General features: G+C 46.3%; 1 protein-coding gene across 4 annotated transcripts; it reads left to right on the plus strand.

Moving 5' to 3' along the window:
* The first annotated feature begins 1,178 nt into the window (after positions 1-1,178).
* HDHD2 (haloacid dehalogenase like hydrolase domain containing 2) lies at positions 1,179-14,377 on the plus strand. Of its 4 annotated transcripts, none has more exons than XM_054003467.1 (8): positions 1,179-1,317; positions 1,491-1,559; positions 3,263-3,389; positions 5,490-5,698; positions 7,939-8,023; positions 11,183-11,399; positions 12,115-12,178; positions 13,334-14,377. In XM_054003467.1, the coding sequence occupies exons 3-8, from the start codon at positions 3,289-3,291 to the stop codon at positions 13,435-13,437; spliced, it is 780 nt and encodes a 259-aa protein (XP_053859442.1). In that variant the 5' UTR covers positions 1,179-1,317; positions 1,491-1,559; positions 3,263-3,288; the 3' UTR covers positions 13,438-14,377. The 4 variants fall into 4 exon arrangements, with proteins under 4 accessions (XP_053859442.1, XP_053859444.1, XP_053859441.1 ...); XM_054003469.1 differs by lacking the exon at positions 1,179-1,317 and having other exon boundaries at positions 1,378-1,559; positions 13,334-13,449; positions 13,605-14,377; XM_054003468.1 differs by lacking the exon at positions 1,179-1,317 and adding an exon at positions 1,399-1,418.
* Positions 14,378-15,058: the final 681 nt, after the last annotated feature.

A 15,058-nucleotide genomic window follows, 5' to 3' on the forward strand; every position in this document is an offset into this window, starting at 1 on the left:
TATAACTGTATAATTGCTATTAAACTTTCAGAACTTTAAAACACGTGATTGGCGTTTTTCACAGGCTGCAGCTGAGGATCAGGCGTGCAGGGAACGAGCAGGGACAGCCGGGGAACAGCTCTGCGCCCGAAACGGCAAAAAACAAGGAATATGCAAAATAAAGTTATTGCATGTCTACACACCGTAGATAATAGTTTGTGAAGCTGTATATAAAATCCGTAAGTTTATAGATAAAAATTCATGTTACAAAAATACATAATATAAATGTGGAATTATAAATATAGGTATTTATAATTATATGGACATATAATTATATATATGGATATAATAAGTGGATTATAATATATATTGTATTATCACTATAGTCATATTATGGATGTAATTGAAAATGTTAAATTGTAGATATATAACAGGAATAACTTCTTCCCAAGATAGATATATATATGTATTTATATATAAATGTATTTATATATATGTATTTATATATATATATGTATGTATGATATATATATGTATTTATATATAAATATATGCTAGTTACCATGGATATATTATGGGTATAATATATCCATATAGGGATATGATAACATTTTGTGTATAATGTTTATATAGATGTATAAATACAGAATAATAATATCGATATATGAATACATGATTATGTATAATATCCATACAGGGCATAATATATCCATAATATACAGATTATTGATATATTATTGATAAATAGTTTATGGATATCCATAGTGCATGGCTACCGATGTAAACATATCCGCATAGGATATGAGGGATATAATTTGCATGTTTTATGATCATAGCCACAGAAGGTATGATTACATGGTGTGTATATAGGACGGAGAAGCTGTAACAGGTATAACAATAGGGATATAATGGCTAGAAGTGGTGTAATTTTCACAATTTATAACCAGGCTGACGTCACGGCGCGCCCCGTGCCCTCAGGGCCCTGCGGGCTGCCGCCCGCGCTGCCTGCCGCCCCGGCCGGACGCTGACCGGCGGCAGGCCCGCTGCGGGCTGAGGTCGGTATTTATTTATGGCAGTAATCGTTACACTCCGTTTATTATTCGCCGCGCTGGCGGCGGGCCGGCCCGGCGCGGGGCTGGGCGGGCGCGGCTCCGCCAGGACCCCGCGGGCGGCGGGCAGAGCGCGGCGGCGGCGGGGACGGGTCAGTGCCGGGGGAGCCGCGCTGGCTGCTCCCCCCTCTCCTCCGCGTGGGCGCGTCCGCCGCCTTCGGCCGCGAAGGGGCGGACGAAACCATCCGCGTCAGGGAAAGGGGAGATCGCTGCGGTCGGGGCTCCCCTGGTAGGGAATGGGCCAGCCCGTGTGCCCGTTGTGAGCTGGCGGGAAGGGGCGGTACCAACCCCGCGAGACGGGGGTTTCGGGAGACGGGAGGCGCCTGTGCCGTCAGTATCCTACCCCCGAGGGACATACATAACCATTTATATTTTTATAGAATATACCCCTCTTTCCCTTAGGTTGTGTCTTGTGTTCCTCGTGTCCTTTTACCAGAGACCGGGGCTGGGGTGTCCCTTTGTCCTGACAAGGTGAGTTTTCGTTGGGATGTGATTAGGAAAACTGAGGTTCTGGAGGGCTTTTAGGACTTCTTGGCAGTCCATGAGCTTTCCCCTTAAAATTAGGCGGTGCTGGAAACTGGCTCTGCAGATAACTTCCATATTTCCCAAATAAATGCACTGTGAACAGCAGAGCCGATGGAAATGTAGGGTAAAACTAAATAGTAACAGTAAAATAAAACAGTAACAGTAGTAGAAGTAATAATAATAGTAGTAGTAGTAGTAGTAGTAATTTCCATTGAAATTGATGAAGCTTCTCTAGGACTTCCGTTTTCAGCTGTGTGTCATTAACATTTAACTTTGGCTTTCGTATCAACAGACATACAGTAAAAGAAGCATTTTTATTTATTTTCTTACTGCAGAGAACCGGTAGGAATAGTGGTAGTGGAATATCAAAGTTTCCTGTTGTGTGTGTGTGTGTTGCGTACCTGAGGCCCCAGGCTCACATGACCATTTATAAAACTGTCAGTGAAGATGAAACCGACAGAAATTTATTAGGGCAGGTTCCCGTCGTGGGGTTGACTGCTCTGTGCGCTTCTTTAAAAGTACAGACATGCTACATGCTGTCTGTAACCAAACCAGCTGAACACAAAGTTGTGGTCACTCGTAGGGTTGGCAGATCCCAGAGTGGTTTGGGTAGAAGGGACCTTAAAGCTCATCCCATCCCACCCCTTGCCATGGGCAGAGACAACTTCCACTATCCCAGGTTACTCCAAGCCACATCCATCCTTGGACACTTCCAGGGATCCAGGGGCAGCCACAGCTGCTCTGGGCACCCTGTGCCAGGGCCTGCCCACCCTCCCAGCCAGCAATTCCCAGTTCCCAATATCCCATCTGTGCCTGCCCTCTGGCAGTGGAAGCCATTGCCTGTGTGCTGTCCCTCCGTCGCTTGGAAAGCCAAAATCAGATCACCTCAAAGCTTCCCTTCTATAATCCCGACTCACTCAGCCTTTTCAGATGGGTCTTGTCTAATGAACAGGGGAAAGCCTTGCTGTGTTGGTCCTTTTCCGATAAGCAGCTCCTCAGTCTTGTTCACAGAGCAAAATGCAGCGCTTGCAGCCCACGTGAGGGGAAGGGTTTGTTTCTGGAGACAGATCTTTATCCGGGGGACTCAAATATCACCTCTCTGTTCCTTCCCTGGTGCCTTTACGCTTCAAATCCTGGCTTTTATTTTGGGCTGAGTACGTGGGACCAGAAAAACCGCCCCTTTTGCAAGAGTGTGGGATGAACCTTCGAGGTGCTGGATATGCCTGAGCCCTGAGAACTTCCAGGCTAAAAATCTGCAAAAATCCTGACTTGTCACCACCGAGCGCCCTCAGAGTGGCTGGGGTGTGGGCTGCATCACCCTAGGTCTCTCTTACAAGAATAAAATAGCAATATCCACTTTGGCAGAGCATTTTGATCTTTACAGCCGAAATGCAGCTTTAGACCTTCAGAGACACAGCTTTAGAGCGCTGTGTCTTTATTTTCACTGTTGGTGTTGGTGAGAAATACTCTCGCTGAGGCCTTCAGCCAGCAATCCCAGGCCTAACGGCCCTCTCTCTCCCCTTGAGTCGTTCGGAGAGCTTTGTTTTGTTTTGATGCGCTTAAGGAACGGACAGAGATTGCCGCAGAGCCTTTGCAATCAGCTGTGTGGGTTGTTTTTTTTTTTTTTTTAAAATCCTCCGCGGTCCCAGGGTCCCTCGGCCCGTCGCGGGGCGCGATGGCGGCGCGGCGCGCGCTGAAGGCCGTGCTGGTGGATCTCAACGGCACCCTCCACGTCGAGGACTCGGCCGTGCCCGGCGCCCAGGAGGCCCTCAAAAGGCAAGTTTCCCCCCTCTTTCTTTTTTTGGGTTTGCTCCGGGAGGTTGTGTCAGCGCTGTTTGTACAAAGGGGTGGGTGAGTGGAGCGAGCACGCGGCCAAATCCTCTACGCTGTGTTCGTGCCAGGGTGGAGAGAGAAACTGAGCCCCTGCTGCTTTCCTCAGTGGCTCTTTCTGTGTTTCCTAAGCCTTTTCTAGACATAAAACCCCCAATATTGAAGGTGTCTCCACTGATTCACAAGTGGGACAGCCACAGCCGAATCTGAGTTTGGGTGAATTACCCCAAAATCAGTTCAGCCTAGCTGTTCTTTGGGTCTCTGATAATCTGTCAGCTCTTTTAGATCTTTGCTGAGATGAAGTGGGATGACAGAAAAGCTTGGTCTAGGGAGCAAGGCAACCTCTGCAGAGTTTTCATTTCATTCAGACAAAGGTTTTCTAGGTTATTGCTGTTTTCAAAGTTTCTTTCTGCTAGGTACACAACCTCATTTGTTTTTTCTTTTGTAGGAATTTCAACACATTAACAAACAGGACAGTCAGATTAACTCTTGTGGTTAAAGGGTGCCTAAAGATACTGAGGCACAGCAAAGGCCTTATTCCAACCAAGTCAGGGGTGAAATAGGACACAAAATCCCAGGAATATCTGTGGTCTTTTCCTGGAGAAGACATCTTGCAGTGGACGAGGAAAAATCCCAAAGTGATAGGTGATATTGTGGTGAATGAAGGGGGACACTTTAAGATTCTGGGGCACTAAAGATTAGTAGGATATAGGAGCAGAACTGAACTCTCTACTGGAGCTGAATGGGCTGCTAAGGGTTTTATACAGCTGGACTGTAGCTGAGAGGAAAAGTTCACAGAGGGATGAGGAAGCTGCATTTCCCACAGGTAATGACGTGGAAATGATTGTGTCCTTAAGACGTAAAATTGCAAGGAAGTAAAAACTCCTGAAACACTGGCTACTCATCCATTGCCCTTTCACTCACTGCACTGTTTCCTGCTGCAGGGAGAACTTGTGCCAGGTGAGAGTCAATGTTCCTGAAATTCCATGTAATATATATGTGCTGTCACAGGTATGGAGGGCAGGTGGCAGAGAACAACCAGGTCTTTTGGGTCAGAGCTTTCCAAAAAGTTATTATCCCACTCTCTTTTCTGCCAGTCCGTGTCCCTGTCCTTCCCAAAGAGAAGCTGGAGGGAATGGCACGCAGCTTGCTTAGGGAGCAAATGGAGAGATGCCTATTTTAGGGTTACTATGTTCATAGTTCCCTATTGAGGGCCAGAGGGAAAGTTCATATTAATTTTTATTTTATTATCTACCAGGGGACACTCTTATCAGCTCATATACCTGTGAAGGGTCAGTGTAAAACAAGAGATAAACAGGAGAAGGAAGTGGCAGGTGGAAGCAAGTCTCCAACTTTATTCTGATGTTCTCCACTCAGTCCTGATGCCTGTGTTTGTTCCTATAGCAACAGAGAAAGTGATGGTGGGGGAATAATTAAAGGGAATGCTGTTGAAACTGTCACTTTAAATTATTTGATTGTTTGGTAGCATTTACTGTCAGCACAGGGCAATAACGTGGTTTTATGTGATACTGGTGTTCCTCAGGAAATGGGGAAATGGCTGCAGAAGCTGACATAAACCACCACCAAGGTAACACAGGCTCCTGGAGCATCCTGAACGAGCCACAGCTGCTGGAAAATTCACCTGGCAGTGGAGTTCAATATATTAATTCAGCAACAAGCTTCTTTTGTTTGCTTATTTTGATCAAGAACCGGGACTGGATTATTTATTGTGTAGTTTGAATAAAAAAGACTTTTTGAATTAGTTATCATGGATGCTGCTGTGAAGAGGGAGTTGGAATCACTGATTTCCTGAGGAATTTTTGTGGTAGATGAGGGAGAGGAGGGGAGGATGACTTTCCTTGGTCTGGGGGGGCGTAATTCTTGCCGTCTGTTCCACATCGCAGAAGTTTTTTTGTCTGGCACCAGTCTTCCGTGTGCCCTTCTCACCTGCAGCCTTTGGGGCTGTTTTTTAGCCCCAAAGAGAAGCGCAGAGGTGAGAGCAGGAGGAGCCTGTGTCCAGTTTGCCCCTGTGTCCCCCCCGCCCAGGCTGCGCAGCGCCCCGGTGACCGTCCGGTTTGTGACCAACACCACCAAGGAGAGCAAGAGGGACCTGCTGGAGAGGCTGACGGGGCTGGGGTTCGACATCGCCGAGCACGAGATCTTCACCTCCCTGACAGCAGCCAGGAACCTCCTGGAGCAGCAGCAGGTGCGGCCCCTGCTCCTGGTGGATGATAAGGCCCTGCCTGATTTCACAGGTGAGGTGCTCAGGAAGCAGCTAATTGATGAACGGCAGTTAATGAACAGCTAGGGAGACGTCGCGCTCTCGGTCATCTACAGACCACCAGCCATGGTGGAGCCTGAAATGCGGAATTCTGCAGGGTCATAAAGGTCCTTTATTCATTTTAAATCAAACATCAAGCAGCCTGAACTTGTATCTTCTTGAGAAGCAGTGGAAATGGCAGCCAAGGCCTTCAAATTGTCAGGAATTCAGGTAAAACTCAATACTTTCCATTCATTTCCAGTGTAAAAATATGAAGTAGTAGTTATCACCAGGTCATTGGTACTTTGTTGGACCTACCAGTGCTGATTTTTCTTATAGCACAGATGTGTCAGTTTGCACAATACCTGACTTCCAGCAGATGTTTTACTCATAAAGAGCTGAAAAACCAGTGTGTAGGGACACACAGAGCAGGCTGTTTCTCTATTAATAGATTATTATTAAATGCAAAATCTCCAGGCAATTACTGCTTATCTTATATTGAACATTTAGGTTTCACCACGTGTACTTGGATACCTTCATTGGTGACAGAAGGTTCATCACCCTGACTCCTCTAAATTGTCATCCCTAAAGACTTGGTTAAAATCTGCTTTGCTGTCAGATGCTCCCATTTCCCTCCCTCAGCAGTAAGGGGAGCAGAAAATGATGTGTTCTCACTTGGACATCAAGAGTAGCAACGATACCCACGTTTTTAACATGCTCAGAGTTGAAAACTGTATACTGTACACTGAATTTTTTTTATTTAAAGCCAAGGCAGCAGAAGTACACTTGCCTTGTCCTTGCCTTACAAGCTGAAATCTTTTGGCTGTGTAATTTAAGTAGGTTCTAATCTTGCCAGGATCTAGGAATTTCCTGTTGAATTTTGGTGCCATAGTCTGGTCAGAAATCTTGAGAGAGGTCAATGTTCAGAAGAGAAGCCTCTGTGAGAGCAGTGAAACCTAGTAATCTGTTCTACCTAACAGCATATCCAGAGAAATGTGCCCCCAGCAATATTCAGCAATATTTCTGCTCCCAGGAAGGCTTTCCTGGGTGAGAAACAGCAGAGGCAGCAGCTCTTTCACTGACAGCATTTAAATCAGCTCAGCCTCCATAGTTTTGGGATCTTTTCAGGAGCAGATGCTAATTTTATAAAAGATGGCAGAAACAGAGGTAACATGGGGGCACGCTGGTGCATCATCTGTGTTGCTGGGGTCTGGAGTGGGTTGTTTGGCTTGTTTTTGCTACAAGGGCTTTGGCTCACATTTCCTCAGTGCTGCTTTTGGAACATGTAAGTACAGTGGAGAGTTCTTTAAATTCCAGTTAATGGCTGCTATTGAGCTGTTCTTGGCTAATCTCTCTTTAAAGTTGGTCACAGGCAGATAGATGAAGGAATCCTTTCCTGGTTTAAGGACTCAGATGGTTCTGGATGATGTCACAAATCCACCGTGGCACCTCTGAGTGGATGTTTTGCTGGCTGAGCCACCTGAGGGACATGCGGCAGGAGACCTCAGCCAGCAGAGCCAGCCAGGAGCTCTGGTTGTCCTTCTGAAGGTGCAGAGGGTGTGTTTGAAGGTGGAACAAAATCCTCAGCTGATAAACATGCCACTAGTAAAACCCACCTGCTGGTGCTACTCTGCTTCCACTGCTGGTTCTGTCCAGGGCTGGGACTGCAGTGGAGCTGTTCCCAAGGGCACTAATCCACTTTGAAAAAAGACCTTCCAGAAAAGCCCAAATTTACCTAGGTTAACAACTTCTGGGGTGTGCTGCAGTACTGTCTTTACTGTCAGAATCAGACTGATGCATGGAACAGCAGTCAGTGGAATTTCCTGTGGCTAGAGGGAATAGAAAAACTGGAAGGGATTCACTTGAATTCCTGCTTTACTGTCTTACAAAGAACATAAATATATGTAGAGAGGGATTCTCAGATGGCAAGCAGTCATTGAATTAAAGGAGGGATTTTTGTGTCCTGCTGCATTTCAGTGGGAATGGTGGCGGAGTCATCCCACAGCTGCTGTTAAGACTGTCCAGATCCTAGAGGATGGAACAGTCTGGATAGACCAGCACCTTTTCCACAGATGCTCTCTTCATTTATAAAAGACATAAAAGCAGTCTCTGTGATACAACTGTGTCAGAAAATGCTTGTTTTTGCCTTAAAGTGATTAAATGCACTTTGCTGACTGTGGGCTGGTAAGTGTGAATTAAATCCTGTCTGCTCAGAGTCTTGTTCTGATTTCCCAGGGATTGGCACGGACAACCCCAATGCTGTGGTGGTGGGACTGGCTCCTGAGCACTTCCACTACGAGATGATGAACAGAGCCTTTCGGTAAGGCAGCCCCTGGCTGGGGGTGGAGTGCCAGCTGTCTTGTGCTGGGCTCTCTTCTCTTTCTGGGAAGAAACGGGTGGTAGGAACATCACACATTATGCAGCTTGTGAGGGAGCCACTAATCTTGTAGGATTTGGGTTCTCCACCAGGAACTTCAGGCAGTCCAGACCTCATTTTTACAGCTTTCAGTCTAAATACACTGCAGAAGTACAGTCACCGCTGTCACTGAGGGGAAAAGTTAGCAATTCATCAAGGGGAAATACACAAAACTAGGGACGTGGGGAAGCATTTACAGAATTATTTGGGTTGGAAAAGACCCCCATCCCATTGAGTCCAACCTGTGACCAATCCCCACTGTGTCACCAGCCCAGAGCACTGAGTGCCATGTCCAAGCCTTCCTTGGACACCTCCAGGGATGGAGACTCCAACACCTCCCTGGGCATCTCCTTCCAATACCTGCCCAGCCTTTCCACGGGGAAATTCCTCCTCATGTCCAACCTGTACCTGCCCTGGCACAGCCTGAGGCTGTTTTCTGTTCTCCAAGAGAAGAGGCAGGTTCTGTGTTCAAAGCCCAGCCTTCAGAGCCTGTGTGCTGTAGGGAAGGAAATCCAGTATTTAGGGCAGATTTTTCCTTACCTACGTAATGCAGGATATCCAGCAGTATCTTCTGAAGCATCTTCTGTTCAGGAGTGGCCAGCACAACCTGCCAGGCCAGGCGGGCTATGGAGCTGATTGATCTTGAGTGGTTTATTTTTAATGCTCTTTTTGCCTCTAGGCTGAGGGGTAAGTCAGATACACTTCATCTGTGACCATCCATGAACCAGGCTGCAACAGTGTGTGCAGAACCATGGGTCCTTCTCTCTGGTTCTGGCTTGACTCCACAATCTTGATTTTAACTTGAAAAGCCTTCAGCTTTCAGACACTGGATGTGAGCCTGTAGCTGACAGTGATGTGTGTGAAGAGCCCTTTCCCATCTTTGCTCACAGGATGGTTCTGCACTTTGAAATCCAGTAAAAACCCTGATATCAAGCACCTTAACCTGTCTTTTTAACCATAAAATTAGAAGAGGGAGTATCAGTTACTGCCCACCACTGTCTTAGGGAGGTTTTTTGGAGTGGGAGGCCAGTGCTGTCCTCATCTGCTGCCAATTCTATGTTACATCAACAGATGTTGACCCAGACTGACCCTGTCTGCCTCGTTAGTGAGCCTTGCCAAAGGCATTGATTTTGGAATTTTACTTTGGGTCATGAGTGGACTCTTAATTTCACAACTGCATGAGCTTAACCTATTGAGTATCCCAGTGCTTACACCATTTTATTGACTTGTATTTCTGTCCTGAATATATTAATTGTTGAATAATATCCATTGTTTGCTTCAGGCTGAAGACCAAGACACTTAAAAAAAGCCGGGATGGGTTCTGTCTGGCCTGATTCGTTCTGGGTGTTTCCCCCAGTTCTCCATAGGGGATAAACTTTTGCTGGTGTCAGTTCTGTTAGGCCTGATGGAAACACTGGCCACTGGCACATTCTCTTCTTGTCAAGCCTTGCCCTATTCCTTCTCCTTTACTGCTCAAATAATTAAGTCACTTGGGATTTGCATTGAAAATGGAATTGCATTGGGATTGCAGAACTCTGAGGTGAATCTGATTAAATGCAGATATCTAAGTGCAGGTTCCTGTGTCTGTGCTGGGGATCTGGGATCTGGAGGGATAAGGGAGGCACTTCAGGGCATTTTTTTACCTAATAATGCTTAAAATAGGACAGTTGAACTGTGCCCTAGGACTGCCTTTTCCTCTGCACCAACTGTGAGGAGCCCAGGCTGACTAATTACGTGGTAGGCAACTATTCCATTGACACTCAACATTAACTTAGGTAAATCTAACCCAACATGAATCCCAAAACAAGATACACAGAGTCTGGCCGTTCTCCTGGCACCACTTGAAATGGCTGAGACTAAATTTCTTTTCCTGTATAAGTGGGATTTTGATGTCATGTTTAAAAGAATTCTCTCAGGTGAGATCTCTCCTGAAAACTGCTGAACATAGTGGTTGTGGTGATGCTGACAAATTAAATTTTTCTGTGTCCTAGAGGCATCCTCCCATCATGAACATGTCTGGCTGCTCACAGAAACACAACCCAGCTCTCTTCTTGTTCAGCTTTGGAATGGATCGATTCAATAGGAGTGTTTTGTGATAATTAAGTGAAATGGAATATCATTTATGCCCTGCTCAGAGCTTCCAGGCTGCTCTGCAGACATCCTCCAGGGAGAATCCAGTTCACCTCAGCCAGCCTCTTACAACAGGGGCAAAGCAAGACTTTGTTTTCTTAAAGGCTTTTGTTTTGTTTTGTTTTGCAAATCAGGGGTTAAGAGGAAAATAAATCCTCCTTTCTGCCCTGAAAGTAACAGCCAGTGTTTTACACTGTTGTGATAAAGATTGGAATGACCTGCATTAGGTGGAGAAAGTGTCAAATCAAAGGGAAAATGTTCGGCAATCCAGATGTCAGTTCAGTGCTTATTGCACTGAAACTGGGGAGGGGAGGACTGCAATAATACTGCTGTGCTTGGTGCAGCAGAAGCATTCCTGTAGTGCAGCACCTACACAGCTTCCCTTTGCTGCAGGACAGGGGGATGCAGTGTCTGCTGTAAGGAAAATCTGCAGGGCACAAAACAGAAATGAGAGAACCAAAGATGATTTGCAGGTTCTGTGGAAGTGAGCCTGATCAAACTCCCTGGGTTAATGGGGAAATTCAGAGGGATGTGAATGCCTCGAATGGCTTTGAGTTTTTTTTTTTTTTTAATGTAACTTGTTACCCTTAATTCCTTGAGTGCTAAAATATAAAGGTCAAGTTATTCATCGTGTACTTGTAAGAAATTGTTCCTTGTGAGGGTGGGCAGGCCCTGGCACAGGGTGCCCAGAGCAGCTGTGGCTGCTCCAGGGTCTCTGGAAGTGCCCAAGGCCAGGTTGGACGGGGCTTGGAGCACCCTGGGATAGTGGAAGGTGTCTCTGCCCATAGCAGGGGTTGGGACTAGATGGGCTTTAAGGTCCTTTCAATCCAGACCATCCTGGGATTGTGTGAAAGCCTCTTGAGGCCTTCAGTTGTAAATATAATTCCTTGAACATAATTTTTGTACTCTCTTCTTCATTCATTCGTTCTTTAGGTTGATTCTGGATGGGGCGCCTCTCATAGCGATCCATAAAGCCAGGTATTTCAAGAAGAAGGATGGCCTGTGTCTGGGACCTGGACCTTTTGTTACAGGGCTGGAGTATGCAACAGACACCAAAGCCACCGTGGTGGGGAAGCCAGAGAAGACCTTCTTCCTGGAGGCTCTGCGGGGCACTGACTGTGCCCCCGAGGAGGCCGTCATGATTGGAGACGTACGTGGGCACAAACCCCTCCTCACTGCCCTCCGGGGTGTGCAGGGCCTGCACAGGGGGGCTCCAGAGCTTCCAATGGAACTGTCATTTCTAGAGAGAAAATGGAGCTGGGGAGGGGCCCAGGAGGGGCTGAGGGAGCTGGGAAGGGGCTCAGCCTGGAGAAAAGGAGGCTCAGGGGGGACCTTGTGGCTCTGCACAGCTCCTGACAGGAGGGGACAGCCGGGGGGGTCGGGCTCTGCTCCAGGGAACAGGGACAGGAAGAGAGGGAACGGCCTCAGGCTGGGCCAGGGGAGGTTTAGATGGGATATTAGAGAAAAATTCTTCATGAAGTAAGACTCTAAGCACTGGCACACCTGACAGGGCGTTGGAATCCCCATCCCTGGAAAGGTTTAAAAGCTGTGTGGATGTGTGGGACACAGGTCAGTGGTGACCTGCACAGTGCTGGGGGACTCAATGATCTCAGAGGGGCTTTCCAACCTAAACAATTCAATGAAAGTTCACAGGATGTAGTGTGTAAGCCATGGGTTTTCTCTCTTACTTTGGTCACTATTTGATCAGGCAGAGAGCACATAGAAAACCACTCCTGTCACAGTGTGACCGATGGGGTAGCTGAAAGATCTGACTCTGTATCGCTGCTTTTAAGTGATGTGCAAAGCAGAAAAGGTTATGGAAGTGTCTGTGCCCACTAACCCACTGCTCTCCTGCTGTGTCCCAGGACTGCAGGGATGATGTTGGTGGTGCCCAGCAGGCAGGCATGCGTGGGATTTTGGTAAGGACGGGTAAGTATTCGATAGATCGGTCATTTCAGGAGATAGTGGTGCCTTCAGTGATCCCACCCTGTGCCCAGAAGTGAAGGTACTCTGAGCCCTGGGGTCAGCCCCCACCTTCCACGTCCCTCTGGGCTGGGGCAGAGGCAGCCTGTCAAGCAGAACATTGTGACAACAGGGCTAGAACACAGCACACACCCCCAGCTGAGGGCAGGGTGACCAAAGTCATAGATGGGGACAGCTGCTCTTGTAGCTGTGAATTTTTTATGTGGCTCAAAAATCCAGAGCAGTAATCACAGAACAGAGGGAACTGTTACTGTCACACCTTAGATTGCCAAAATCAGTCACAGCAATGTAACCTCTGATCGTGCAGGAGCTCTGGTGACATTCCTCAGTAATTACAAGGTCATTATAAATGTAATTTTGCTTTGTATGGAAGTGAAACCTGGAGGGATTGACAGGTATTCTTTGTGTTGTTGATGGACCCATGGACTGGGAAAGGTCTCTTTGAGGTGGCAGCTGCTCATGCCACGCAGTGTGATATGTTGAAAATGAAGGGAAGTAATCCTGCTTTTCTTCAGAACAGTCTTCAGAGAGGCACTCTTCATCAGGAACTGTAGTGATAGAACAGGGAGTATTGGGTTCAAAATGAAAGACATGAAATTTTGGTTAGAGATTCTAGGAGGATCTCCTTCCCTGTGAGGGTGCTGAGGCCCTGGCACAAGCTGCTCAGAGCAGCTGTGGCTGCACCTGGATCCCTGAAAGCGTCCAAGGTCAGGTAGGATGGGGCTTGGGATAGTGGAAGGTGCCCCTGACCATGGCAGGGGATGGGACTAGATGCAGTTTAAGGTCTCTTGCAACCCAAACCATTCTAGGATTCTATGATTATTATTATTTTAAGAACCTACAGTGTGGATATTTGCCAGTTCACCGGAGTGAACCAGTGCAATTAACACTAGTTTTGATCCAGAGCTGCCCCTGGAGAAATCTCCAGTAGGGCTCAGTATTTGTTTAGGGAAGCCTTGTGGGATGTTTTTTGCCCAAATGGGCATTTTCCTGGTTGGTACTGCTATGACAAGGCTATAATTTTCAAGGAAAAAAAAAAAAAAAAAAAAAAGGTACTTGGAGGAGTTTGGTAAAAGGGATCTTTGTGTTAATCTGTTACAGGTAAATACCGTCCAGCAGATGAAGACAAAATCAACCCGGCTCCCTACTTAACCTGTGAGAATTTCCCAGAGGCAGTGGAACATATCCTGAAGCAGATGTTGTGAGAAAGGGAACAGGTAGCTTGAAGAAACATCTGTTTCACACCATTTCCTTAATTCTTGAAATCAGAATCCATCAGAAACCACCCTGGGCTGTGAGGGGCAGGGGATCCATGTGGGCCCAGCACAGGCACACACACAGGGCAGTGTTTTCTTATTTTCACTTTTCAAAGAATACCTGATGAAGAGCGTCGTCTGGAAAGCTTCTGCAGAATAAGCTAAACTGAAAACATGCACTGAAAACACTCGAATAAATAAAGCTCAAACACCAACAGAGCCTCAGTGGCCTGTAGTGATTTCACTGATGTCTCTGCTCTGCTCTGACTTAAAGGTAGAGATTACGCACGTTTAGAAGTGACTCTTAAATGAAAATATCACCATTGCTTAATAATAACTACTGTGGCTGTCTTTCATTAGAGCAGATCCTGTTATATGCTTTTCAGATTTTACATAAAATTAAAAACTGTCAGCATTTTACAGATGTTTTAATTAGATCCTGTTATTAAAAAGAATGATACAGAAACAAAACTCTGGTATTAAATGCTTTAGAGACTATGACTTTTTAAAATTAGGCTTCAGCAGGGTCCTATTAATGCTACAGTTGCAAAATTTTACTTTTGTTGGGGATTTTTTGTTTCTTTTTAATGTTATGGAAAAAATCCTTCACAAGCCATGGGGACAGATTCCAGTTTTTACAGTTGGTTAGTAGAGCTGTAAAATGAAATTTAATTCTGTAGCGTGCAATGCTTTTCCTATGCACTACATCCCCCAATATGAACCAACTTTGTAATGATGGTAAATGGCTTTTCTGGTCCATTTGCAAACTGTAATAATCAAAGTCCTTTACAGTTGTTTTACAGTGCTCCTGTGTGTTAAATTATTAGATTGTAATTATGCATTACTGGAGTATTAACCTTATTGAAAATACAGTTTTGTGTTAATGAGCCATGCTCGTTCTTGTTAAACAAAACCATGGTGATGAGTGAATTCCTCACATGTGACAGTGTCTCTCTGCAGCCTCCCTTGGTGGGTGGTTACTACGTTCAGATTTAGACTGTCAGGGTGGGTGAACAGAATGGGTGGATGGAGGAGATTTTGCAGTGGAAACACAAGAATAAATCACAGAATCATTTAGGCTGGAAAAGTTGTCTAAGATCATCGAATCAAACCATTCTCCAGCACAGCCAAGGCCACCAGTGACCCACATCCCCAGGTGTCACATCCACAGGCTTTTAAATCCCTCCGGGGATGGAGACTGCACCACTGCCCTGGGCAGCCTGTGCCAGGGCTGGACAATCTTTCCCAGGAATAACTAATTCCAAATATCCAACCTGAACCTTCCCTGGTGCAACTTGAGGTTGTTTCATGATGACACTTTTTGCCTGGGAGAAGAGACCTCTGATGAACAGAAGCCATCCTTAGATAGTGTCTGTGGGCCCTTGTTCTGCCAGCTTCAGTTTTGCATAAATTCACACATCTGGGTTTTGTGCCATTCTGAACCTGTTGGTTTCTGCTTGGAAGGATGGATGTAAGGGAGCTCTGTGGCCTGGGGTCACAGGTGAAGGAGGTGGGAGATGTATCAGCAAAATCCTGTGAAGACATTTCCCTTGGAGACTCCCAGTGTGTG

The sequence above is a fragment of the Vidua macroura genome, chromosome Z (assembly GCF_024509145.1).
Source record: "Vidua macroura isolate BioBank_ID:100142 chromosome Z, ASM2450914v1, whole genome shotgun sequence".
Lineage (NCBI taxonomy): Eukaryota > Metazoa > Chordata > Aves > Passeriformes > Viduidae > Vidua > Vidua macroura.